Source organism: Stegodyphus dumicola, chromosome 2 (assembly GCF_044657685.1).
Source record: "Stegodyphus dumicola isolate Sdum_Otavi_A_Nest chromosome 2, ASM4465768v1".
In the NCBI taxonomy this organism is placed as follows: domain Eukaryota; kingdom Metazoa; phylum Arthropoda; class Arachnida; order Araneae; family Eresidae; genus Stegodyphus; species Stegodyphus dumicola.
Genome location: NC_140769.1, coordinates 279,059,469 through 279,081,493, shown reverse-complemented (window position 1 = coordinate 279,081,493; position 22,025 = coordinate 279,059,469). Strand labels below are relative to the sequence as shown.

The 22,025-nt window shown below is 30.5% G+C and overlaps 1 protein-coding gene across 2 annotated transcripts in view; it reads left to right on the top strand.

Annotated features, from left to right (window-relative positions):
* The window catches only part of LOC118194850 (protein ILRUN), a 66,929-nt gene extending 45,276 nt beyond the window's left edge, over positions 1 to 21,653 (top strand). Inside the window, exons 6-7 of one of the 2 annotated variants that reach the window (XM_085812208.1) lie at positions 2,612 to 2,690; positions 14,576 to 21,653. In XM_085812208.1, coding sequence (XP_085668334.1) covers positions 2,612 to 2,662 — 51 coding nt within the window. In that variant the 3' untranslated portion in view covers positions 2,663 to 2,690; positions 14,576 to 21,653. The remainder of the gene's footprint in view (positions 1 to 2,611; positions 2,691 to 14,575) is intronic. The other variant, XM_035366060.2, reaches the window with a different exon arrangement.
* Positions 21,654 to 22,025: the final 372 nt, after the last annotated feature.

Below are 22,025 nucleotides of genomic sequence, written 5' to 3'. Positions count from 1 at the left end.
TACCTGACAGTACATATGTTTAGATGGGGCAGTGGTTTAAGAAAGTTTTTTTCATATTTATCTGACCAAAGACCATTTCCAGTGTACACAATGACAACACATTGTGTTCCTAAAGTCCCAATCACATTACGTTTCCGCAACGACGGATTTGACATTGAAAGGGACAATTCTCTGAACGCATACATTTCCAGGAAACCATTTTCACTTATTACAACGCCAGATGGTAATTGATTATCGCTCAGATTGGGATCGCGTGATCCATTAGAAGCAGAACTTTCGTCTGATTGGTTGATCTCTACACAGGACAGAGCTGCAGCCGAAATATCTTCGGCAAGGTTAAAAAATATCTCATGTATCCGGTACCTCGCTTCTCTAGCTAGGTTGGATTTCACTTCCAGCGGAGCACTTTTTTCTAGGAATCCTTCCATTTAACACACTGAGTGCCACGTCAGCCATCTGTGGCTGTTTCTAGACTTTCTGTTTAGGCCCCGTCAGCCATGTGTGGCTGACGCTAGACTTTCTCTTTAGGCCATGTCAGCCATCTGTGGCCGACACTAGACTTTCCGTTTAGGCTGCGTCAGCCATCTGTGGCCGACACTAGACTTTCCGTTTAGGCTGCGTCAGCCATCTGTGGCTGATACTAGACTTTTTGTTTAGGCCGCGTCGACCACCGCTGGCTGATAGCATGTATCATGATAAATGATATATTGGCTAAACATGCTGTCAGTTAAATATCCAGCTGGCTAATTTGTAAGTCGGCTAAATGTCACAGACCCACTGTTAATTCTTTTGTTCTTGTGTAGTGTAAGAGATATGTTACAAATGCATCAATGTATCAAAAAGAAATGATTTCATAACTGTATATTGTAAACAATGCACACTACAGGAAAAATACAATAATCACACACAAAAACAAATGGCTTTCTGATGAATAACTCATAATCATGTATAAAATTTACACTGTTTTATGGAATTACAGAAAATTTATGTAAAATGTACTTAATTTTGATTCATTACGGGACTAATGGATTTCATTGAAACATGGTAAGCATAAAAACGGCTCTCCATTATTGCTATTACAAAATGTGACAAATCTCTTAGTCTTTTTCCTGGCCATTACTCCTGACCCAACAATACTAGCGCTTTTAAGCGGCGCGCGTGGCCTGAGCGGGATTGCCTAAGAAATACGCTTGGCGCTCAACGTGTTAAACCAGTGCTACCAGAATCTTGTGTCTCAGAAAGGTCCCCTCTAGCAGGGACCGTTGCTATATGTGATAAAGACCTTAGCATACAAGTTATGGACAAGTACCACTTTTTTTTTTCTTTATTTAATGTTAGACATAAACATAGCCAGAAAAGAAATGGGGGGGGAAAAAACCCCTTAATTGGCTATTTTTCAGGAGGGCCCCCAATTTTTTTTTTCCCCCTGATAGTAGAAGAATCAAAATAATTTTTTATGGACTGCAGTGGGTGGACTTTTATATTACTTCTCTAGTCACACAGAATTGCAGCTGTACACTGAAAAAGAGAAATTTCTTTTTAAAATAAATGGTTCTATTTTGCAATAGACAAATTTGAAATATTGCCGTATATTCTTTTGTTTAATTGTATATTTTGTCACCTATCTAAGGTGATAAAACAAATGTACTGTTGGTTAAACTTTCTGTTGATCAAATGTTTTATCAGCTTAATGGGTTTGTCTGTCATATATATTCTGCCAGGTAAAGAAATTGTTGGTTAAATGCGTGTGTAGCATAAATGTTCTGTTGGATAATTGTCTGTGATTGATTAATGGTATATATCCTGCTTGTTCATAGAAATTGTAGCAGTATTCATGTAATAGGCAATCTGCTGCTTTTAGTTATTTCCCCAACATTTTACCACACATTTTAATTTAATAATAGTATTTTAATGGCACCATGTAATAAAAAGTAACTAAAAGCGGTAGATTACATATTACATGATTACCAGTTGCAACATCGAAAAGTAACTGATGTACAGCAGTTCAAAATGACTCATGACTAAGGTACACAATGTTCAGATTTTTTAGTGATTGAATAAAGGTGAACATGCAAAAATCAATAATTTTGATACCCAGGTAATATTATGCAGCAGTGGTGCACAACCTTTGGCCTATCGCGAGCACATTTCCAAAACATCAACATTTTTGTTAAACATATTTCCAATCTTAAGTGATATAACTTAAATATTAATTTCGGCAAATGGTTTTGAGATGAATAATAATATTAGTTGAATTTTTTGGAAATCGGAGAAGCGGAGTTCAAAATTATTTTTCAGTGCGTTTAGGTTTTCCAAGTATTTCTTTGTTTCTGTTGCGTTGTGGTTATTAATATGGCGTGATAAATTCTGAAAATGGGTGAAATTTTTTTCTTTCATCTGATTTATCCACAAATTTTACTTTATCTGAAAAGCAGTTACAGTCCCAGTCAATTAAAAAGGTTTTTTTTTTTCTTTTTCCTGGAGATCTTCATTCAGTTTGTTCAGTTTAGCTGTCAGGTAACCATCGTCCAATTCTTTATAACTTTTCTTTTTAACTTTTGTTTCAATTGTTTATAACTATCATCCAATTCTTTATAACTTTTGTTTCCAGATTCCAAAAACTGCTTTACTGATGAAACAAGTTCTACAAATGAAGCAATAAGATTCCATGTTCGCTATCAAGTTCATCGGTCAGCAATGAATTATTTTATAATGTCTTGCAAGATATCTCTTATGACTGTAAATGCTTACTATATTTTAACAATTAAGAAATATAAAAGAATGGTTATTTTTAAACTATTTTTTGTTCATAATACCGAGTCGTACTGGGGAGCACTTACAAAATGATCGGCGAGCACAAGGTTGGGCACCGCTGTTATACAGCTTCCTATATGTGGCATAGCATGGATGATGGAGGATTATTATTTACAGTGGAACCTCCAGATAAGAGCTTAATTCGTTCCAGTATTCATCTCGTATAGTGAATTTCTTGTATCTAGAAACAAACTTCGCATTGAAAATAATGGAAATCCAGTTAATCCATCTGCACCGTGTCTGGACAGCGCTTGGAAGTAATGGTAACTCCTTTGGCTACATCAAGTTTCTTAATTTCTTCTTCAGAATAGTGCAGATCGTCGATGTCGAAAGGCCATAAGTATTTGCCAATTCCGTCACTTTTACACCACACTTATGTTTATGTATGATTTCTTCCTTAATTTCAATGCCATCACTTCCTTGTTTTTCTTTGCAGCACTATCTGAGGCAGCAATCTACTTAGGAGGCATCATGAATAATTATTTTCATGTTAAATGTAATAAACAATTAACTCACAAGCATCCAAACACGTAGATCAAAGAAACACCGAGTGATATGACGAAGAGATTTCCCAAGTTGAGATGGATTGGGAAATGGTGCCACGCATGCCAACAGCCTGGCTCATTACTCAAGTCAGTGCTTGTATTTAGAAATAAATTTTTCTCTCGTGCTTTCCTCGTATCTTATCTCAAGGTTCCGCTGTATTTAGGGTTTTGTCCCATGCAACTCTATATACATGTTCCCAGATCTATGGTAAAAGTAAGTTATTTGGGACGTACTACATTTTATGCAGTTAAGGAACAGGCTGTAGATGAATTGTAATTTGCATTTTGAACACAAATATTGTACTACCAAAAGATGTCTGAAATGTCCAGTAAGGACAGAACTTCTGAGGTATCATGATTGAATTTAGTACTTGTGATGTATTAATAATAGCAAAAATGTGATTGAAATGCAGTAGCCTATCTATCGCTTGCATTTTTAGGATCATTGTGAATTTGTGAAATGCTGTCTTCCAAATGACATTTTTTACTGAATGTGTAAATAATGATCTGGCTATCTTGATGCACAAGACTGAATTTAAACTTCGTGAAAATCATGATTTCACCCTCATGTAGTTCTCTATTATATTCCTTTTTGGTACTATTGCAATTTCTTATGTCTGTGATATTGGTGCAAAGTACTGTAAATTGCAGGTCGTGGCAGCAGTGAACACACGTGTATTATCACAGCTGAGTGATTCAAGTCTTTGATTTCCTTTTCACTCAACGTGTGCAGCACTATAATGTATTACTTAAATTGGCCATTTCAAGGCCATTTGCGAGTCTCCATTCAGGATAATAACTCATGTCATCATCACTGCATCATTTATTTTCTCCACTTCATATGGGGCAGTAGTTCACGTCAATCTTCATTCATGTGCTTTTCATGAAATGAATCACACAAACAAAAATGAAGTGGGGAATTGAGAAACTCTACTACTTTTTCTCCACAGTTGTTGTTTACAAGTCGAATCAAGCAGTGGGAAAACAACCTTGGAAATTCCTGTTTTAAAGTAATAAACTGTAGCATCAGACACAGAAACAAATCATCTTTCTCTCAGTTCCATATTTTTATTTAATGTATTTTTGCAAGTTGTGTCAGTGAGTTCTGACTTTTTTCCCTGTGATAAAGCATATTAGCAGCGTAGAATTAGTTCAGTTTACTGGTAGAATGCTTAGAAATTTAATTGAGCTCTTTTTAAAGTCTAATAACTTGAGTTTTTATATTGCATCTGTTTCTTTAAGTTGCAATTAACATGAAAGTTGCAAACTTACAAGCATCTAAACTTAGCAGGCTTTTTTTGCGATCTCTTACACTACTTTGCCTTAAAGTTATTTTTATTCTTATCTCCAATTTCTAGTTCAACATTCTGTAAATTTAGGTATCTTGTAATGATTGAAATTGGACAGTTGGAAAGTGAAGAATTGGTTGAGGCATTATTTCATCTGTTGTTGCTTATGCTCACTTGTCTGACATTAGCCCATGAAATTTCTCATTGCGAGGAGTGCTAGAATACACCTTCCGTTGGCAACAGCCGTGGACACCATTCAGGTCACAGTGCGATTTGGCTCAGTTCCACCCCCAATTTTGATGGAGAGCACTCCTGGGGGGAAACAGGTCCAAGGGTTTGCTGCTGCATTCCCCTTCCACCAAATCACATAAGAGAACTTTTGGCTAGCCACATATTTAGAGTGCCGCAATTCCGCACCGACACTATGCATTTAGAAACATCCACACCTTCTCCAGGATTCGAACCTGGGCCTTTCGACATGGCAGTTGGCAACACTAACCTCTATATCGGTTGCACGGTGCAATATTTCATCTTGCTTTCATTAGCTAAGTTCTTCCTAATCAGGAAAATGAAAAAAGACTTTTACAGATAAAAACAGAGACAGTTCTGAAAAATGTGAGGTATGAGATAAAATTTGCCATCCTTCATGTTCTTATGAAATATATCGGAATATTCATTATTATACTAAGCCAACAAGAATCAGTGTAATATTCATACATTTGCAGGATTAGTTTCGAATGTTTAAATATAAAACCTTCTCAGCTGCTAAATACAAATGACTAAAGAAGAGCCTGTGTTCAAGTGATAACAATGGCAGGAAGGAAGTCAAGCTGCTGGTGCTGTTGATGAAAAACAACTGTAAATAATTTCCTTATTAAAAAGTGAGGTAAAGATGGTTTAGAATTTGGATTATTATCTAGAACTGAAAGATTTTTGTGAATGAGGCACACCTCTCTTAAATCTAATTTGCCAATGGAAGATGTAATTTGAATAATTTCTGCTGCATAAAAATTGAAAATACGATTTTCTGACTGGTAGTGATAGAGAGCAGAGGATTTGTGTGTAATTTTTTTTTTTAACACGTGTTTCATGTTCCTTCCTGAAAAATTTTAAGGCTCTCTTAGTCTGACCAGTGTAAATTAAACTACACTGGCAAGGAGTCCTGTATCTCAGGCGTTCATATCTGGAATGGGGCAGGTCTTTAAATAGGGAACTGCTAATTTTATTGATTGAAGAGAAAATGATCCAAAAGTTGAATTTCTGTAAAATACTTGCAGTTTTATAAGCATATGGAAATGAAAAGAAAGAAATGACAGCAGAGTTCGTATAATCTAAAATCACAGAGTGCTTTTTGATAATAGCATTTGCTTTTATGTAGTTTAGTTCTTGATTAAAAGCTGATCTTTATTAAAATCATTTTTACTACCATCAAACACAGTATGTGTATAATGATCATAGCAGAACACAAAGGTAATTTAAAAATTTTAAATAATCTGGATTGTAATAATGCATATAGATATCAGCAAGGATAGGACTAGGAGCCCCAACAGCATGGCACGTTGCTGCAACATTGCAAACGTGTCGCATTGTGATGACCTCAATGTCGCAGTAACGTTGTAGGAATGGCTTAATGTCCGCTTTTTGCGCTGTCACATTGCGATGTTGATGTGAAGTCGGATTGGGACTTTGATGTGAAGTCACATTGTGACATTGCTGTGAAGTCACGCTGCGACTTTGTTGTGAAGTCACACTGCGACATTTAACAATACATCTTTTCCAATTCTTCGCAAATATGAGCATTCAGTTTGATCAATACTTGAAGTAGATATGTTTCAACTCAAAATATTCGAATCTTTATTTTCCTCCAACGAAAAACAGAAAATATCTCCACAAAGAAGCCGAAATTGCCATTGCGAGCGACTAGTTTGTGATATCACAGCTGAACGAGTTATTTGCCTTTTCGTTTGTTTATCCTAAAGCTCTATAAAGGTATCTGTAGTAGCTCTAGTTTATTCAAGCAAGGCCAACTTATATAAGTTGAGTCAAGGCTCACTTATAAGCTGGCCTTGACTCAAGTGAGCTAGCCTGTTCTACCATCTACGGACCTTGTATAACTTGGGTGACACTTCGTCTCTAGTAAATTTAACTGAATTGAGGAAAGAACTGAATGGCAGCATACATTTTGACTTAATGTAAAGCCATAGAGTGACATGAATGCAGCATAATAAAATGCCATGAATATAATGTCACTAAAGATGTAAATGGATGTCACGCAACAGTGGCTTACTTTCTAAATGCTTAGAGTGATGAACTCCTATTTTAGAGAACGGGTAACTACAACAATGTTTTAATGATCCAGTAAGGTATTATACTTTTCAAGGTATTAAAATACTTCCGTAATATTCGAAATTTTTAAATAATTGAAAATATCCAATATAATCATTTGAAATTTCCTCATCTTACTGAGGTTGTATCTCACCTTATTAAGGTTATATAACTGTAATCCATTTATGTTTATTACATATCTATATAAACTTTTTTTAAAACAGTTCGGCTTTTAATACTGTTTTCTGTTCTCCATTTCTTTTTTCTTTAATTGCTTTCCTTTCAGAAAAAGAGCTAAAATTATTTTGATAACTGGATGAAAGAAAAACCGTTTGGTTAATTTTTAGAATATGGTATAACAGGTAGTTTGGCGACATTTTGGTAAGGCGATAAAGGTTACTAGCTAGGATTTTAGCAATAATATGAGAAGTACACAGTTCGAATCACAGATTATTTTGTCTTATTTGAGAAATGAGAGATTATGAGACATGTCATGTGACATTATCCGGAAAATTCCGATCGTGGTTTTAGCTAATAAGCACTTAGAAACAATTTCGCGGCTAAAGTGCAGAATCGCCCACTTACTTGTTTGGCGCTTTTTACAAGAGTAAGAATTGGATTTTTGTCAATTTTCTTTGACTTTTTAAGTGAAAATAGGTTGATGTGTACATAGATAAAGACAAGAGTGTGCGCAATGCCATTTTTGTGCAATTCTGGGATGTTTTTTTAAGTGAAAATAGGTCGACGTGTACATGGATACCTTGTATGTGCAATTTTTTAAAACGCGGCAAGCAGTGGGCGATTCTGCACTTTCTCCCAATTTCGCACCTAAGCTTCGTTATGATTAAGCACTTTTGTTCCATAAAAGTTCTAGCATAAGTATAATTCGGCTAGCAGATTGTTGGGAAAAAAATGTTGAGTTAAAAAAAAAAATAAAATAAATAAATAAATAAATAAAATAAAAAAAAAAAAAAAAAAAAAAAAAAAAGCCTTTACTTAGTGAAAACAAAATGGCGTCCAATACAAAAACTAGCAGGTTGCTGTAACAGGGTTGGTAGCCAAATTTTCACCAAAAAATCGCCAAGTTACCATAATGTAAAGATTCACCAACCGTTTTAGTACTATATTTTATAGGACATTTACCTATTTTATTATCTTGTTATATAATGAAATGTTTCATTTTGAATTAAAAGCTTTTATAAATCAATACAATCATAGACTCCAAACTAGTTAACTACAATCTTCGTTTCCAAATTAGCCATATGTTACTTAATCTATAATACTGAACAAATAGTTATAGGTACAAAAGTCAGTAGCTGGGAAACATGGTTATAGAAACTAAATTATAGGAAATAAATATTTACACTTAAGTTGTATTAGTTATACAAAACGGGCATTCTTTTTCACCATTATTACTCCATTGACAAATTACAATTTTATGAGATTTTTAAGCTGTAAATTTAAAATAACTGTCTTACACTGCACAGCTTCAGTATATTTAAATGATTGTATTATGGTAAAAATATCGTATAATTTGTTTCATTTCATGATTAATGTGAATCATTTGTTTTAAACATTTCAGCATTTCCTAAATGCATTTTTTCTGTTCTCTTAACAAATAGGGGTATTATGCAAAAGCATAACAAATTTGCATGAATTAATTATTCCAGTTCATAAAACGATTATTGTTACCAAAGCTGACTGACGGAAAATCTGTATTACTCACTTCTGAGAATATACCCTATACTATGACCTTCACAACAATGCTTAAATACTATTCGTAGCTCATATGGTAAACTGAATGAAACTCTGCTGTTTATGCGTTAAAATACACAAGCTCCTTTATTTAATCAACACATATGGGGTGTAAACACTTATTCTGTACTGACTTGAATGATAGCAGTAATAATTAATATATAATAATTGAAAATAAATTTAAAAATTATTAATAAGAATGAAGCGATTATCGACAAGAAAAATACCAGAGATGCATGAACATAATAGAAACACGCGAGAAAAATTAATGAAGATTTTTTTGTTATCCACAAATTTCTACAAACAGACAATGAAATCAGGGCATTTGGAATTATTTTAATACGATTTTTCAGAGCAAAGATGAGGATTCGGAAAATGTGTTTTGATGTAAATATGAAATAACATGAGATAGTGGCATTCTTGCTATCCTTCTCCTTTAATATAAACACGATTCAGTTTTTTATTTAATTTAAATAATATAAAGCTATCATGTTTTACAATGCATACTTTCAAAAAGTTATTAATTAATCTAAATGAATCTGTACAACACAGAGCTGTACTATTTTTGGGGGAATCGGGTATTTGAAAATAATGAAGCACATATACTGTATGTGTATAAGAATTTGGAACGCAATAAAAATGTTTAGGAGAAGCAGTTATGAGATTAGTTTCAGATATTAAAATCTGATGATATGGCCCTGATGCTTTACTTTCTTTAAAGTATTTCATTTTTCTTTAAACTGGACTTTCTTTAAAGTTTTCATTTGATTTCTTTATTGAAATCAGAAATGATTTCAAACTGTTAAAATGTCTAAAAGACATCAATACATGTTTCAGCAATGATGTTATAGTTTTTTCACTAGACTGGAATTAAAGAAACAGTTTCCTTAGTATACTTTTAACTGAAGAGATATAGATTATTTGATTTCTTTAACATAACAAAATGAAAACACCAATGTGAAATGAAATATGAAAACACGCTTATGCCTTTCATTTTAGAAACTACGCAATTAAAACTGAATTTCAGTTATTGTTCAAATTGAAATTGGCTATAATTTGAAATTGAAATTTGCTGTATTTATGAAAATAAAAGTAATTCCACTACTTAATTTTGTAGGAATAACTTTACAACTTTTGTAAAAATTAGAAAACAATGAAAATATAAAACTCCTCCTCTTACATTAAAAGAAATATTTGTTTGTTCCACAGTATAATGCAGTGCAATTATATGAAGTTTTCAGAACCTACAATTGACTCTCCAGGAATTAGCTATGAAATTTCCAAATGAATTTATTTTCTTATTTCAATGTGGCAAAGAACTGAAATCTGTCTCAATAAAAAGAATTCCGTGAAGTTGTATTTTACCTTAAATTCAGTTTTTCTTCTCCTGTTTGGCAAAGACTTAAATTCATCAGTGTTTTATAATATGTGAATTTCCAAGTTATCACGATGAAATTTTAAAATTCCTTTGTGAAAGATTCCTTTCTTAATTTTTCTAAGCTTTTCAAATACGATTGCAGAAATTAGTATCTTTTCAGTGTTTATTTCTGAAAATGATAGATTAAAGCAAAACTAGATGTGATAAATTTAGATAATTAATTTAAACGCAATTAGAGGGTTAGATGTAATTTTTAAGTTTATAATAACAAAATAAAATATCTTGTTTGCAGAAGTGAAATATATTAATTTAAAATAAAATTATTATTTCGAATAAAGCTTATCGGTGAAGCTTAAATATACATTTTGATTTATAGTAATTTTATTACATTTATAAAATTGTCTGCAATAAGTTAAATTTTCTTAAAATACAATTTAAAATTCGGTTTCTTTATAACATGAAGTAACTTGTACTTTTAGAGACAAATTACTATTAATTTATATTCTTTTGTCACAAGTGAAGTTCTAACTTCCTTCATAAAGTAACGATGAAATGTAATTTTCTTATTTTTATATTGTTATCATTTAAATAATTTATGTATCTATTTAAAAAAATTAATACCATAAATATATTCTCTTAATCTCTCAAGCAACAAATACTTTTGCACAGGTTTTCATGTTTTTCTTAATATATAAAGTGAATATGAGTTAGTTTCCTTAGAAAGTCCTCCACAAATGCATCCCTTCTCTTAAGTAGACAGCCCTCGTATGTTTTGCCATATTCAAATAAATTGACCTAAACTGGGAAATATTTTTGTCTAATTAAATATCTTAATAAGGAAATTAAGTTACCTTAACAACACAAATATATTACAGTCAAAAGTCTTTAATCCGGACTCGTCGGTACTTCGGAGATTCTGGATTATCGGTTTTTCCAGATTATAGATCATCAATTTAAATCTGGTAAGATGGCATGCAGAAATTATGAAATTAAAAATATGAAACCATAATTTATGAAATAAAGAGCAATTATGATCTAAAGGGTAACAAGATTTACAAAAAAAAAAAAAAAAAAAAAGCATAATATTTATGTTTACTTTATTAAACATTTCTTTCAACGCGCGCATGCATTAAGCATACATTTATATGTTTACTTTATTTAGTCAAAATTAGAAAATTGCAACCAGAAAACTATTTGATGTGTATTCGTGATATTTATAATGACGAGGAATTTGATTTAAATCATATCAAAGATGGAGTACATCGAGATGAAATACTACACTTAGTAAGGAATCCCCCCCGCAGAACAGCGTGAAATTGATAAGCAGATTTCGGAATGGTGAGAGAAACAAAGGATATGCCTTTATCCATTTTTTTGCAGCAATTCCAGTTTTTATTTGATGGGCATTGAAACCTGCTTTCGCATTGTAGATCCTTTGGCAGCTCCAAAATCGGAAATTCTTTTTGACATAATCGAAAGTTCAAGTTTACTTTTAGATCCTTTGGCAGCTCCAGAATCGGAAATTCTTTTTGACATAATCGAAAGTTCAAGTTTACTTTTATAAAATTGCTCTAACGGTCTGCAAAAAATAAGCCGGATCAAATTTAAAAATTAAGGAACAATTAACATTAACTGAAATAGATAATTAGATAATTTTAGCTTAGCTTATACTGTCTGTTTTGCGTTTATGCATGCTCTGAAATTTTGCAGCTTTGAGGTCCGGATTATAGATCATTCCAGATTATGGATGTCCGGATTAAAGACTTTTGACTGTATACGTAAAAGTGTGATATAATTTGCTAAAAGAAAAAATCTGATATAATTTTAAACTAATATCAGTTTTAAAACTAATCTTAGAAATTTACATATAGGAAACATGTAGAAAGTTCAGTGTTTTAAAGTAATACACCATTTGTAAGTTATAATAATTAAAAAAACATGCTCTATATAACTAAAATGTGGTTATGAAAGTATTGCATCATCTATAATGTGGTGCTAATTACCCGCATGGAAGTAAGTAATTATTTTGCGAATAATTTCGAAAAATAGCTGAACACTATGAAAGTACCGCAGTAAAATGCATAAAATCAATTCTTTTTTCACATTATCTTTTAACATTAAAAACAACAAAATGTGAATTATATCTACCAAATAAACCTGATTCCCTAAATTAAAATTTCTAAGCAGCAAGACAAAAATATGACTTTTGATAATGGCCCTTGCTTCCGCACTCTTTGTAATACAAATAAAAATTAATCTACTGCCAGTATTTCTTTTTGTTCATAGCATTTAAATTACGCTGTTATTATTACATATTAATTATTACTGATGTCATTCACTTCAATATGCAATAAAGAGTGCTTACCTGAAAATGTAGCACGGACGATGTGTTGGGTGAACACAACTAAAAAAATGGTTGCGAAAATCCTTAAGACAAACAAATGCTATGCAGACAACAAACTCTTTCGTCAGTCTCTAGGTACATTAGAATGTGAATCCATTCACCACAGAATATAGTTCAATGATTTCGAAGTACTACATCAATGAAAACACGCTAAAAATTGTTAATAGTTTTAATAAAAAAGAAATATCTAAAATTGCAAGCTATTAGCTTATAAAAGAATCATTTATTTAGAAAGGTTTACTGAAACACATAGCAATGAATTGACGGCGGGGGGGGGGAGCATGCCAGAATACCTCCCATTAAAGAAGGATTATGCGGGAAAGGTCAGGAGGGGAAGACTGCGAATTTCTTGTCCTCACATTAAACGTTTGCTGTGACATGTATGTGACATCTGTACGACATTCACTTCAACATGACAATGCGGCATTTCTGCGATGTTGTACCGTGGTTGTAAATGCAAGGTGAAGAAAATGCAACATTGAGAAGTCACTGCAACATCATAGCAACTAAGTGTGCTTATGGGAGGGCTTCCTGCAACTTATCCCTCAGACTATTTGTAATACTTACAGTGCAAAATAAAATGCATTTGTTTCAGACTAAGTTAAGTATAGAAAATTGACTCGTCAATTTCGATACATAAGAAATGAAATTCTCAGTCTGGTTTCTAGACTAAGCACACCTTTCTCTGGAACATTAGTAACTAATGATTTTATATCAAAAGAAACTATGACGGAATTTCTAGGAGAAATATTTAAAAATTTATTTATAGACTTTATTGAATTTTTTATGGTATATGTTTTAAGTAACTAATTCTAGAATCTAAGATGTATAGGAGAAGTGGGTTGGAAGGATTTATGATTTAATCATGAATCCTTCCAACCCACTTATTTTAAGTTTTTATTTTTGAGAGGTCTAAAGGTGGAGTGTCTTCAGGGATCAGATTATGCGGGCCTTCATTTAAGAGTTTAGCGACATTATAAGTGTAACTGTTTTCGTCTGTGATGACTGTGGCCACCTTTGTTGGCCTTTGAAATGCTAAAACCTGCATGAGAATGAACTTAGTGCAGTGTAGCCTTTTTTCTTGTGCTTAGATTAGAATTAAAAAGTTTATGGTTAAATTTTGCCATTATGGTGATCCCCGGTATCAATTCTATGTTGTATCAAACTGGTTCAACCTACATCAGAAGATGAGTGGGGAAAAACATCTTGAAATTCTTGAATGATACATTCAGCAGCACTCCTCTCTTCATCGCTTGATAGTGCATTTTGCAATAATTTCGATGTTAGGCTCTCCAAAGACACAGATTCTGGAGGGTTATTGTTTTGGTAACGCTGTTCATTGAAGACATTGGTCACTCACTGTTGCTTCAACCACTTCACCTTTCCTAATGATTTTCCCTTTATCAGACTGACGTTGGCAACTCTCATCGGGATAACTATCTTAAGTCAACGAGTGTCAAGGCTACTATTAGTCTTCGCAAGGTATTACAGTTTTTGGGATATTCCAATACACTGTGCTGGAAATTTCTGTTTTCTGCTATGGATCCAGGAAATAAAAATTCTGTTACACTTCAAACTACTATGAATGTTAAACACAAGACTATGCAAAGCACAGCTAAAGAGCAAAGCTAAACCGGAGATAGTTCTCGGAACTCGCACTTGAGCTAATGGCTAGCAACAATTACTAAGTTGCAGATGCTTTCTCCATCCTAATATAGTTATCACCGGGCTGCTGAGATATTTGTATTACTTTCTGCTTTTCGAAATTACTAGAAGGCAATGTGGAGGTTGAATTACAGTTACAGTTAAATAGTGATCAATTAAATTTATTCAATTACAGTACCTGTTATCGTGATACAGAGGTCAGACCCAATGTATTCTTTCTTTTTCTGGCATAACTCGTCTTTAGATTTTTAATGTTGCATTATACAAAGCCCCTGTATCTTTTTGCCTTGTAATTAATATTATAGGAGACAAAATGCTACTGTAGAAGTATATAAAAATGGTTTGCTGTTTTTCTTTTATCAACATACACTATTTTATTGTAATTATTTGTACTTTACAGGATTCTCAGCAACAGTTCCTTGTCCCGCCAAATGTAACGTTGAATGTTTTAAAGAATGATTCTACAAGTGAAGAAATGATTCCTTAAAGAAATATTAAATGCTTAAAGTTATGTTTGGGATTATTTTTGGATATTTGATTTACATTTTTAATGCAATAAAATTTGCAGTTTTAAGCTTCATATTCCCAAATTATCACTTCATCTTGAAAGCAAGATTCTGTACACAGAGGTCTTCAATTCATAAATTTAATAAAAGGGAAAAAAAAATATTAATGTATATTGATAATCTGGGTTTTGTCTTTTAAATTTGTTTTTATATTATTAGATGATTACTGGAACAAGAAAAGTAACGAAAATAAGAATTTTTATGTTATGTTAAAAAGTATAATCATTTTAAGTAACTTTTCTGCAATATGTAAGTGTACAATTATGTCAGCAATAAGAAAACTGAAAGCTGTTGCTAAGAGTATGAAATGTGCAGCTTAGCCTTTGAAACTAAACTGTAAATATGTAATATTATGAATGCATTAAAATTTATTGGCTTGTTTTTTTCTTGTACTTCAAGTGCTAAAATTATTGAACTATTTCAGAACTTAGTAAACTTTAAAATGTATTAATTCTAAATTTGTAAATTGAATAGATCATTATAAAGGTGTTTTTCTTTGAAATTATTTAATTATGGAAAACTGTAATTTATTCTGTTGTACGTGTAAAAATTACTTTTATGCATCCCTTGTCTTTTAACTACGTGCTATGGTCTTTTATAAACTAAAATATATTTACACATAATTTTTATGAGTTAAAATATGTACTATGGTTTGAATTTATCTGAACATTTAGTATGGAAATATGAAAAGTAAGTTTGTAATGTTTTATAACTTTATTCTTTGACTATTCTTATTATCTGAAGACACCATATTTTTTTAATTATTGTAAATGCGAAAGCATAGCACCTTACAATAGATTATTTTTATTGTTTTTTTTTTTTGTATAAGCATGTGGAATTTAAACAAAAATGTGAGTTTTCCGTCTTAGGTAAATGAGATAAACATGATTACAGATTTCAGGATTTGGAGCTGTTTTTCTTATTTTCCCATCTTCTTTTGTTTTATAGGTAGCATTAAATGATAAGTTATCCTTCAACTAGACTTTGTAATTATTATGAACACCATCTGTTCAGTGAAATATCCTCTCCTCTTTCCTTTCACTTCTTGTTACTTTTAAGTTGATCGTAATAGAAATAAGTTTTAAACGCAAATGGTATTCATTTTGCATGTCTGTCAAAAAATGCAGTGGTACTGTAAAAAATGCAATGCAAGGAATTTTCAGGGAGCTAATGTAGTCATGTTATATATTAATGTAGTTCATGGAAACACCATTCGATTAATCCTTTTTTTTTTTTTTTTTCAGTCTTTTAATGGCTCTGCATTCAATTTTTAAAAATGATATTTTTCTGCTATTAAACATTTTTTATTTTAATTTTTGATATTTTTGATAAGAAAATTAATTTTAAAGGTACCAAATTATTTAACTCATTTAATCCTAAATGAATTATTTCTGTATTTGTAACATTTGTTAAATAAATTATTATATAAATATTCTGTCCTTTCATTTTCCACAGTTATGAAAAAGTAATGCGCTTATAATTGCCTACAACCTTCAATTTTAGCACCACTAATGTTTTTACTTAAAGAAATAACATAATTATTTCTGTATAATATTGGCATTAATTTTAGTCTGCAAAAATTTTATCTGTTCTAATACATTGATTCCTACTTGTAAATTCTCTAATTAAATGTTAATTATCACTTTTTGTTACAGTCATAAAAAAAAGTAGACTTTAGTGCTAATGGTTTTTGTTACAGTCATGGGAAAAAAATCTAAACCTTATTGCTAATGTTATGAACTTGATTTCTTTTCATTTCTCAATTTGTATTAGTTTTCACTTGTAGTATGTTTATGGTAATACATTTTTGGTTATAATTTGACACGATTGTTATTCGAGTCTTGAATTACATTTATAACATTAGAATAAATATGCCTTGGGAACATCATAAATTAAGGAAGCCACCACAATTCGAATTTGGCACCAACTAGGACACTTTCATGGAATACTTTTCGTCTCATTATTATTTCTCGTGTTTTATTTTATAAAAGTAGGTCTTGAAAATAAATTTTATTTTGAAATTGTTCTAATGCAATTCAAATATCAGTAACTTAATAATTTTAGTATTGTAATAGAGGCTTGCACGTACATAAAGAAAACTCCCTGAGCAATCAACTTTTTGCATAACCTGTTATTTTCTTAAAGGCCAAAGTAGTCCTAATCTTTAAAATTTAAAGAAAGGGAAACAGGGAAAAAAAACCCTGTTAATAAGTTTAAAAAATTCTGTAAGCATACATTTTCAGTTTGAATGTGTCATGGTCCCACTTTTTATTAAACATTTCTTATTGTATACATTTTGATTCACATTTTATTTTTAAAATTTTTTATTAAAAATAAAATTTTTTAATGCAATTTGCATATTATTAATTTTAGTACTGTAATGGAGCCGTGCACATATGTAAAAAAAAATTTCCGAGTAATCCAACTTACTACGTACTTGTACTTTTCGTAAATGTCAAAATTGTCCTAATCCTTAAAATTTAAGGAAAGGGAATAACAGATTTCCTGGAGAGAAAAAAAGCTAATAAGTTACAAGGAGAGAAAAAAAGCTAATAAGTTACAAAAAATGCTGTAAGTAGACATTTTTTGTATATTGAGAAGAAAGTTCTCATTGGGTATTTAAAAATAATATGTAAATATACCTAATGCTGCTATGTCTGTAAAATATTCAAAATGCCAATATGTATATTAATAATATCAAAACTTTTTATTGTATTTTTTTTTTTTTTTCCTTTTAGTACAGGAAATCATGTACAGGTTTTTAATATTTTGAAATTTTATTCATTCTCTTCTGAAAAGTTCTCTCAAACTTTTGACCATTTGGTCTTTTTTGAAATATGTTTCTGTTTAATAATAGGGGAAAATTCTTATCACTCACATCTTTTTTATTTTTAAAACATTTTCTGTCTTCTTATATGTTAAACATTTTATAAGTAAACATATATTTATCCGAGGTATTTGTAAACTATTCATTGCACATTTCATTCTTCGGTTTCTTTTGGTTCAGTTGAAAATAGAATAGTTGCAATTTTTTTTTTTTGAAAGCATAATTAAAGTAAATGAGTAAAAAGCAATTCTGCAGACTTTTATGTACAACTAAATGCAATCTATAATTTTATTAAATTTTCATTGTGGAACATTTTTCATTTGATTGTCCATTGAAAACTTAAGTATACTGCCAGCACCATATATGTGTGGGTTATATCAGTCATGCTGTTTATATTTTGCAGTTTAAAGATATTGTTTTATAAATATATAAAAGAACTACCTGAATGTATAAATATACATATAAAAGCATTACTTAAGTGGATCAGATTTTTTTATGGTTGTACTCCACTTTTTGTTGTATTACTTGAATTTGCATAAAAGTTGTGTGAATGATTCATATTTCAAACTGTAAAAATGAAAATAACCATCACTGTTTCAGCTTGTATGGTGTGGGAGTGGTTGAAGCTGATTATATTTTAAATGTCTGTGAATTACTTTAAAGGTGTGGAGTTCTGTGTATCTTCTCTCTCTTTTGTGTGAAAAATGTCTTAGTACAAAAAGTAGCACATGATAGCAGAGTATGCTTGTTTTTATGTGCTATATGTTTAAGAAGTTTATATGAAAATTTGTCAACAGAGTTAATGTTTTAATGGTTACTTTATCAAACTATTATCAAACTTAATCATCATTAGCCAGTGAATCTCAACCAATGGTATGCAAAGAAACAAAGTATTTTTAACCATTAAATTCAAAAATCTCGTGAAGAAAAATAATAATTGATAAAAATTTCCTGTGATCGAACTCTTAACTGAAGATTTCAAAAATAACACACCTGTTAACTTTTGGCTGAACCGAAAAAAAGAATTTAAAATGCATTTCAAATAAAACTATTAAATTTTTATTGCCTTTTTGCATTTTGTTATTTTGCACAACCTATTTTTGTGAACAAAAAATTTTCTTCCATGTTATATTTGAAAAATACAGAACAAAATTACAAGTGGATCCTATTTACAGTTAAAACTAAAACTATTATGGTTAAATATAAACTAACTAGGTTTAACCAGACATAAAAAAATCAATATCTTTTAAACAGGCTCAAATTTCGTACTAAATTTATAATTAAAGTATTGCAACTTAAATTATGATAATTAAGAATGATAACCAATTTTTAATCTAATATTTTTATTTGTGCTCATTTAATACAAATAGCCAGTAGGTTGTGAAAATGGCAAAATATTTTTTTTTAATATTTCTGTTGAAAAATTGAAAATTTTTGTAAAATGTGGTGGTATGAAAGTTTTTAAATTTTTTTAGATGGTACATTATAGTCAAAAGCTTGAGAACCACTGTTATGAGCATTAAACTAGCGTACATTGTTGTAAATTTTTATCATTCCTGTGTGAAATATTGACTCAAGAAAAATAGTTATCTGCTATCAACATAACAGTTTACAAAAACGAACAAAAGTGAAGTTTTAAAAATAAAGTTGGAGGCACTGCAAACACTGATATTGTCGTACTCAAACTTTAATACATAATATATGCATGTTTAAGCATGCTCTGTATATTATTATTAACATATATTCTTTTAATTTTACCTCTAAAATTTTCTACCGTTTCCTGTACTATCAATCATCCAGTTGCCAATCATGAACAAATTCATTTTGTGAATATGTAACTCAAATATTTTTCTACTTATTAGCAAAGTTACTTAATTACAACAGTTTAATGTAAGATCATTCTGACAATATCATATTTCTTTGATTTTTGTTTTAAATATTTAGCTTTCTGATATATGATCTCTTATTTCCCTTCACAGTAATGTTTGAGTTTAAGATTTGAAACTCTGATCAAAGTTTTATTAAAATATTGTTTTCAAGTTAAATTCATTTCAAGAAATTCAAAATAGTGCAAAATTAAGCAATTCATACATCAGAATGAAAAATAACTTAAGTGGAAGTTAAAGTAGGTAAAATAACTTAAAAATCAATTGCTTAAAATCACCTGTTGTAGAATTTTTCTTAATTGATCTGAATTAAATAAAACTGTGCTTCTTAAGAATGAAAAATCTGAAGCTCATTTCTCATATTTTTTTATCGTTTCTGTCCTTGAATGTGAAGTAGAAGTAAATAGTATACAGTAAAAAGAATGCAATCAAAGTATTCAGCAGATTGTTCAGTGTTGTTCTTTAAATTATGAAATATCAGTTTGGTTAGTTGATATGGCTAAACATATTTACTTTAGTAGTTGTCATAGATGAGAAAACTCATCCACCAAGAATCAAACCTGAGTCAAACTACCAACATTCAGTGGTCTGATCCACTCAGCCCGTAGTAGGCTAAAAATGTCTTTTTTCTGATGTATGAATTAAAAAAAACGTGACTTCGTGACCAAAATTAATTTTAAAATAAATATTTTTGTTAATTAGTGTTCTGCTGCATTTTTCTTTGAAATAAACCTATAAATACTGTTGAGAAAGGAAATTGCATAATTTTATATTGCACCTTTACATTGCCTTAGAAAATGCTGTTTTTTAGTAAGTTATATATTTTTTGCACTTTTAATATAACATTCTCAAATTTAGTAAAAGGACATGCTTATTAAAATGTTAAGAAATATTGATTTGGCATACAAACATTAACACGTAAAACTTTTTTATTGATTGTAATTTTAAAAATATTTAATATAGTACTATCTGTATATTTTGACACTTTTCCAAATTGTATGTGTTTCTTTAAAGGTGAAGTCAGAATTTCTTAGCATTTTTTAGTCTTTTCCTCTTTCATAACATATTTATTTGGTACTTGCATATTAACGCAACCACCTAAGTATAAGTCACCAAATTTTGGGTTTTTATAAACAAATTGTGAAATCCCCCCCCCTTAGTTTTAAAATACGAGCTTGGGAATTTCTGTAAGAATGCAAAATTTGTATTCTTGCAGAAAATAAGGGGACAAGGAGGAAATAAAAAAAAAAGAAATAAAGGGAAGAACGAGGAGTGCATTTCCTAGACAGCCGCTGTTACCTATGTTTTCACAAAACTGAGTCTGAGCAGTTTTCCAATGCTTTTTTAAGTGAGAATAGACCACTGTGTACTTCGAGAGAAAAAAAAGAACCTCCCTCCCGAAACAAACAAAACAAAACAAACAAAACAAAAATTACAGAAAGATTTGAATAAGAATGTTAAGTGTTGTTTTTTAATGTATCAAATAACCCTTGTTTAATAATTAAAATTTGTATTTTAAATTATTAAAGGGTTTTATACGTTGAATATGTTTACCAACTTGCTATAAATATCAATAATTTTTCTTAAAAAGGCAGGAAAACAGACGACGTGCACCCGATAAGTTGCTTTTACATTTTCATCTGTAATGAATCACACCTATTGCGTTAATACATAAGTACCATTTATTAGAATTAAAATTCTATTTACAAAACTTCTAATGCATTAGCATATAAAAGATCTAGCACTGCTATCAGAATTTGATCTTTCTGAATAATTTGATTTGTCTCTTTTGGATTGAATACTGTGATAGAACTTCAAATATTATAGCATAAAACTGTGAAGAGATGCATTTTATTTTTATGTATTATACTTTTTTGTGCAATTATAATTGGAATTATAAATATATGTATTTGTATTCATGTGCTATAAATGAAAACATATTTTACTAATTAATAATTTTATGTGTAAAGAAGTGTTATAAATTTCAGTGGTTTTATTTAATTTTTCTGTCAGTTAATGACTATTGTATTTTTGTAAAACATTTGCTATTTTGTGGGTTTTTCTTAGTACCTTATTCTAAATTATATATATTTTGGCCTATGTAACAGGGCATATCTTCTCAGTTTGTATGCTATTTTTAATGAACAGCAGTTTCAAATAAAGTGTAATAAAAGAATAAAAGTTTTTAGTGTTTTAAAATTTTGACTTTTATTATAAAGCACTTTCGAAGATGTGATAATTGAGATCTCAGTGAACTACTTACTTTAAAGAAACTGTAACACATAACTGAATTATTTGCGAGTGATTCATTTAATTGGAGCTTTTCCGTTTCGCCGCCGCAAATCTCACCAAGCAGACTTTATTGGTGACAGCATACAGTATACATATAAAAAATGTTAACAAATGTTAGTTGTAAGAATTTTTTATTTTGAGGGCATAAACATTTTAATATCGTTTAAAATTTTGTGAAAAGCCAATAAATAAAGACAATGAATTTGTAAAAAGACGTTAATTTAAGAATTTACTATGCTTTCATGGTTCAACATCCTGATTTGCTCGCTCATATCATGA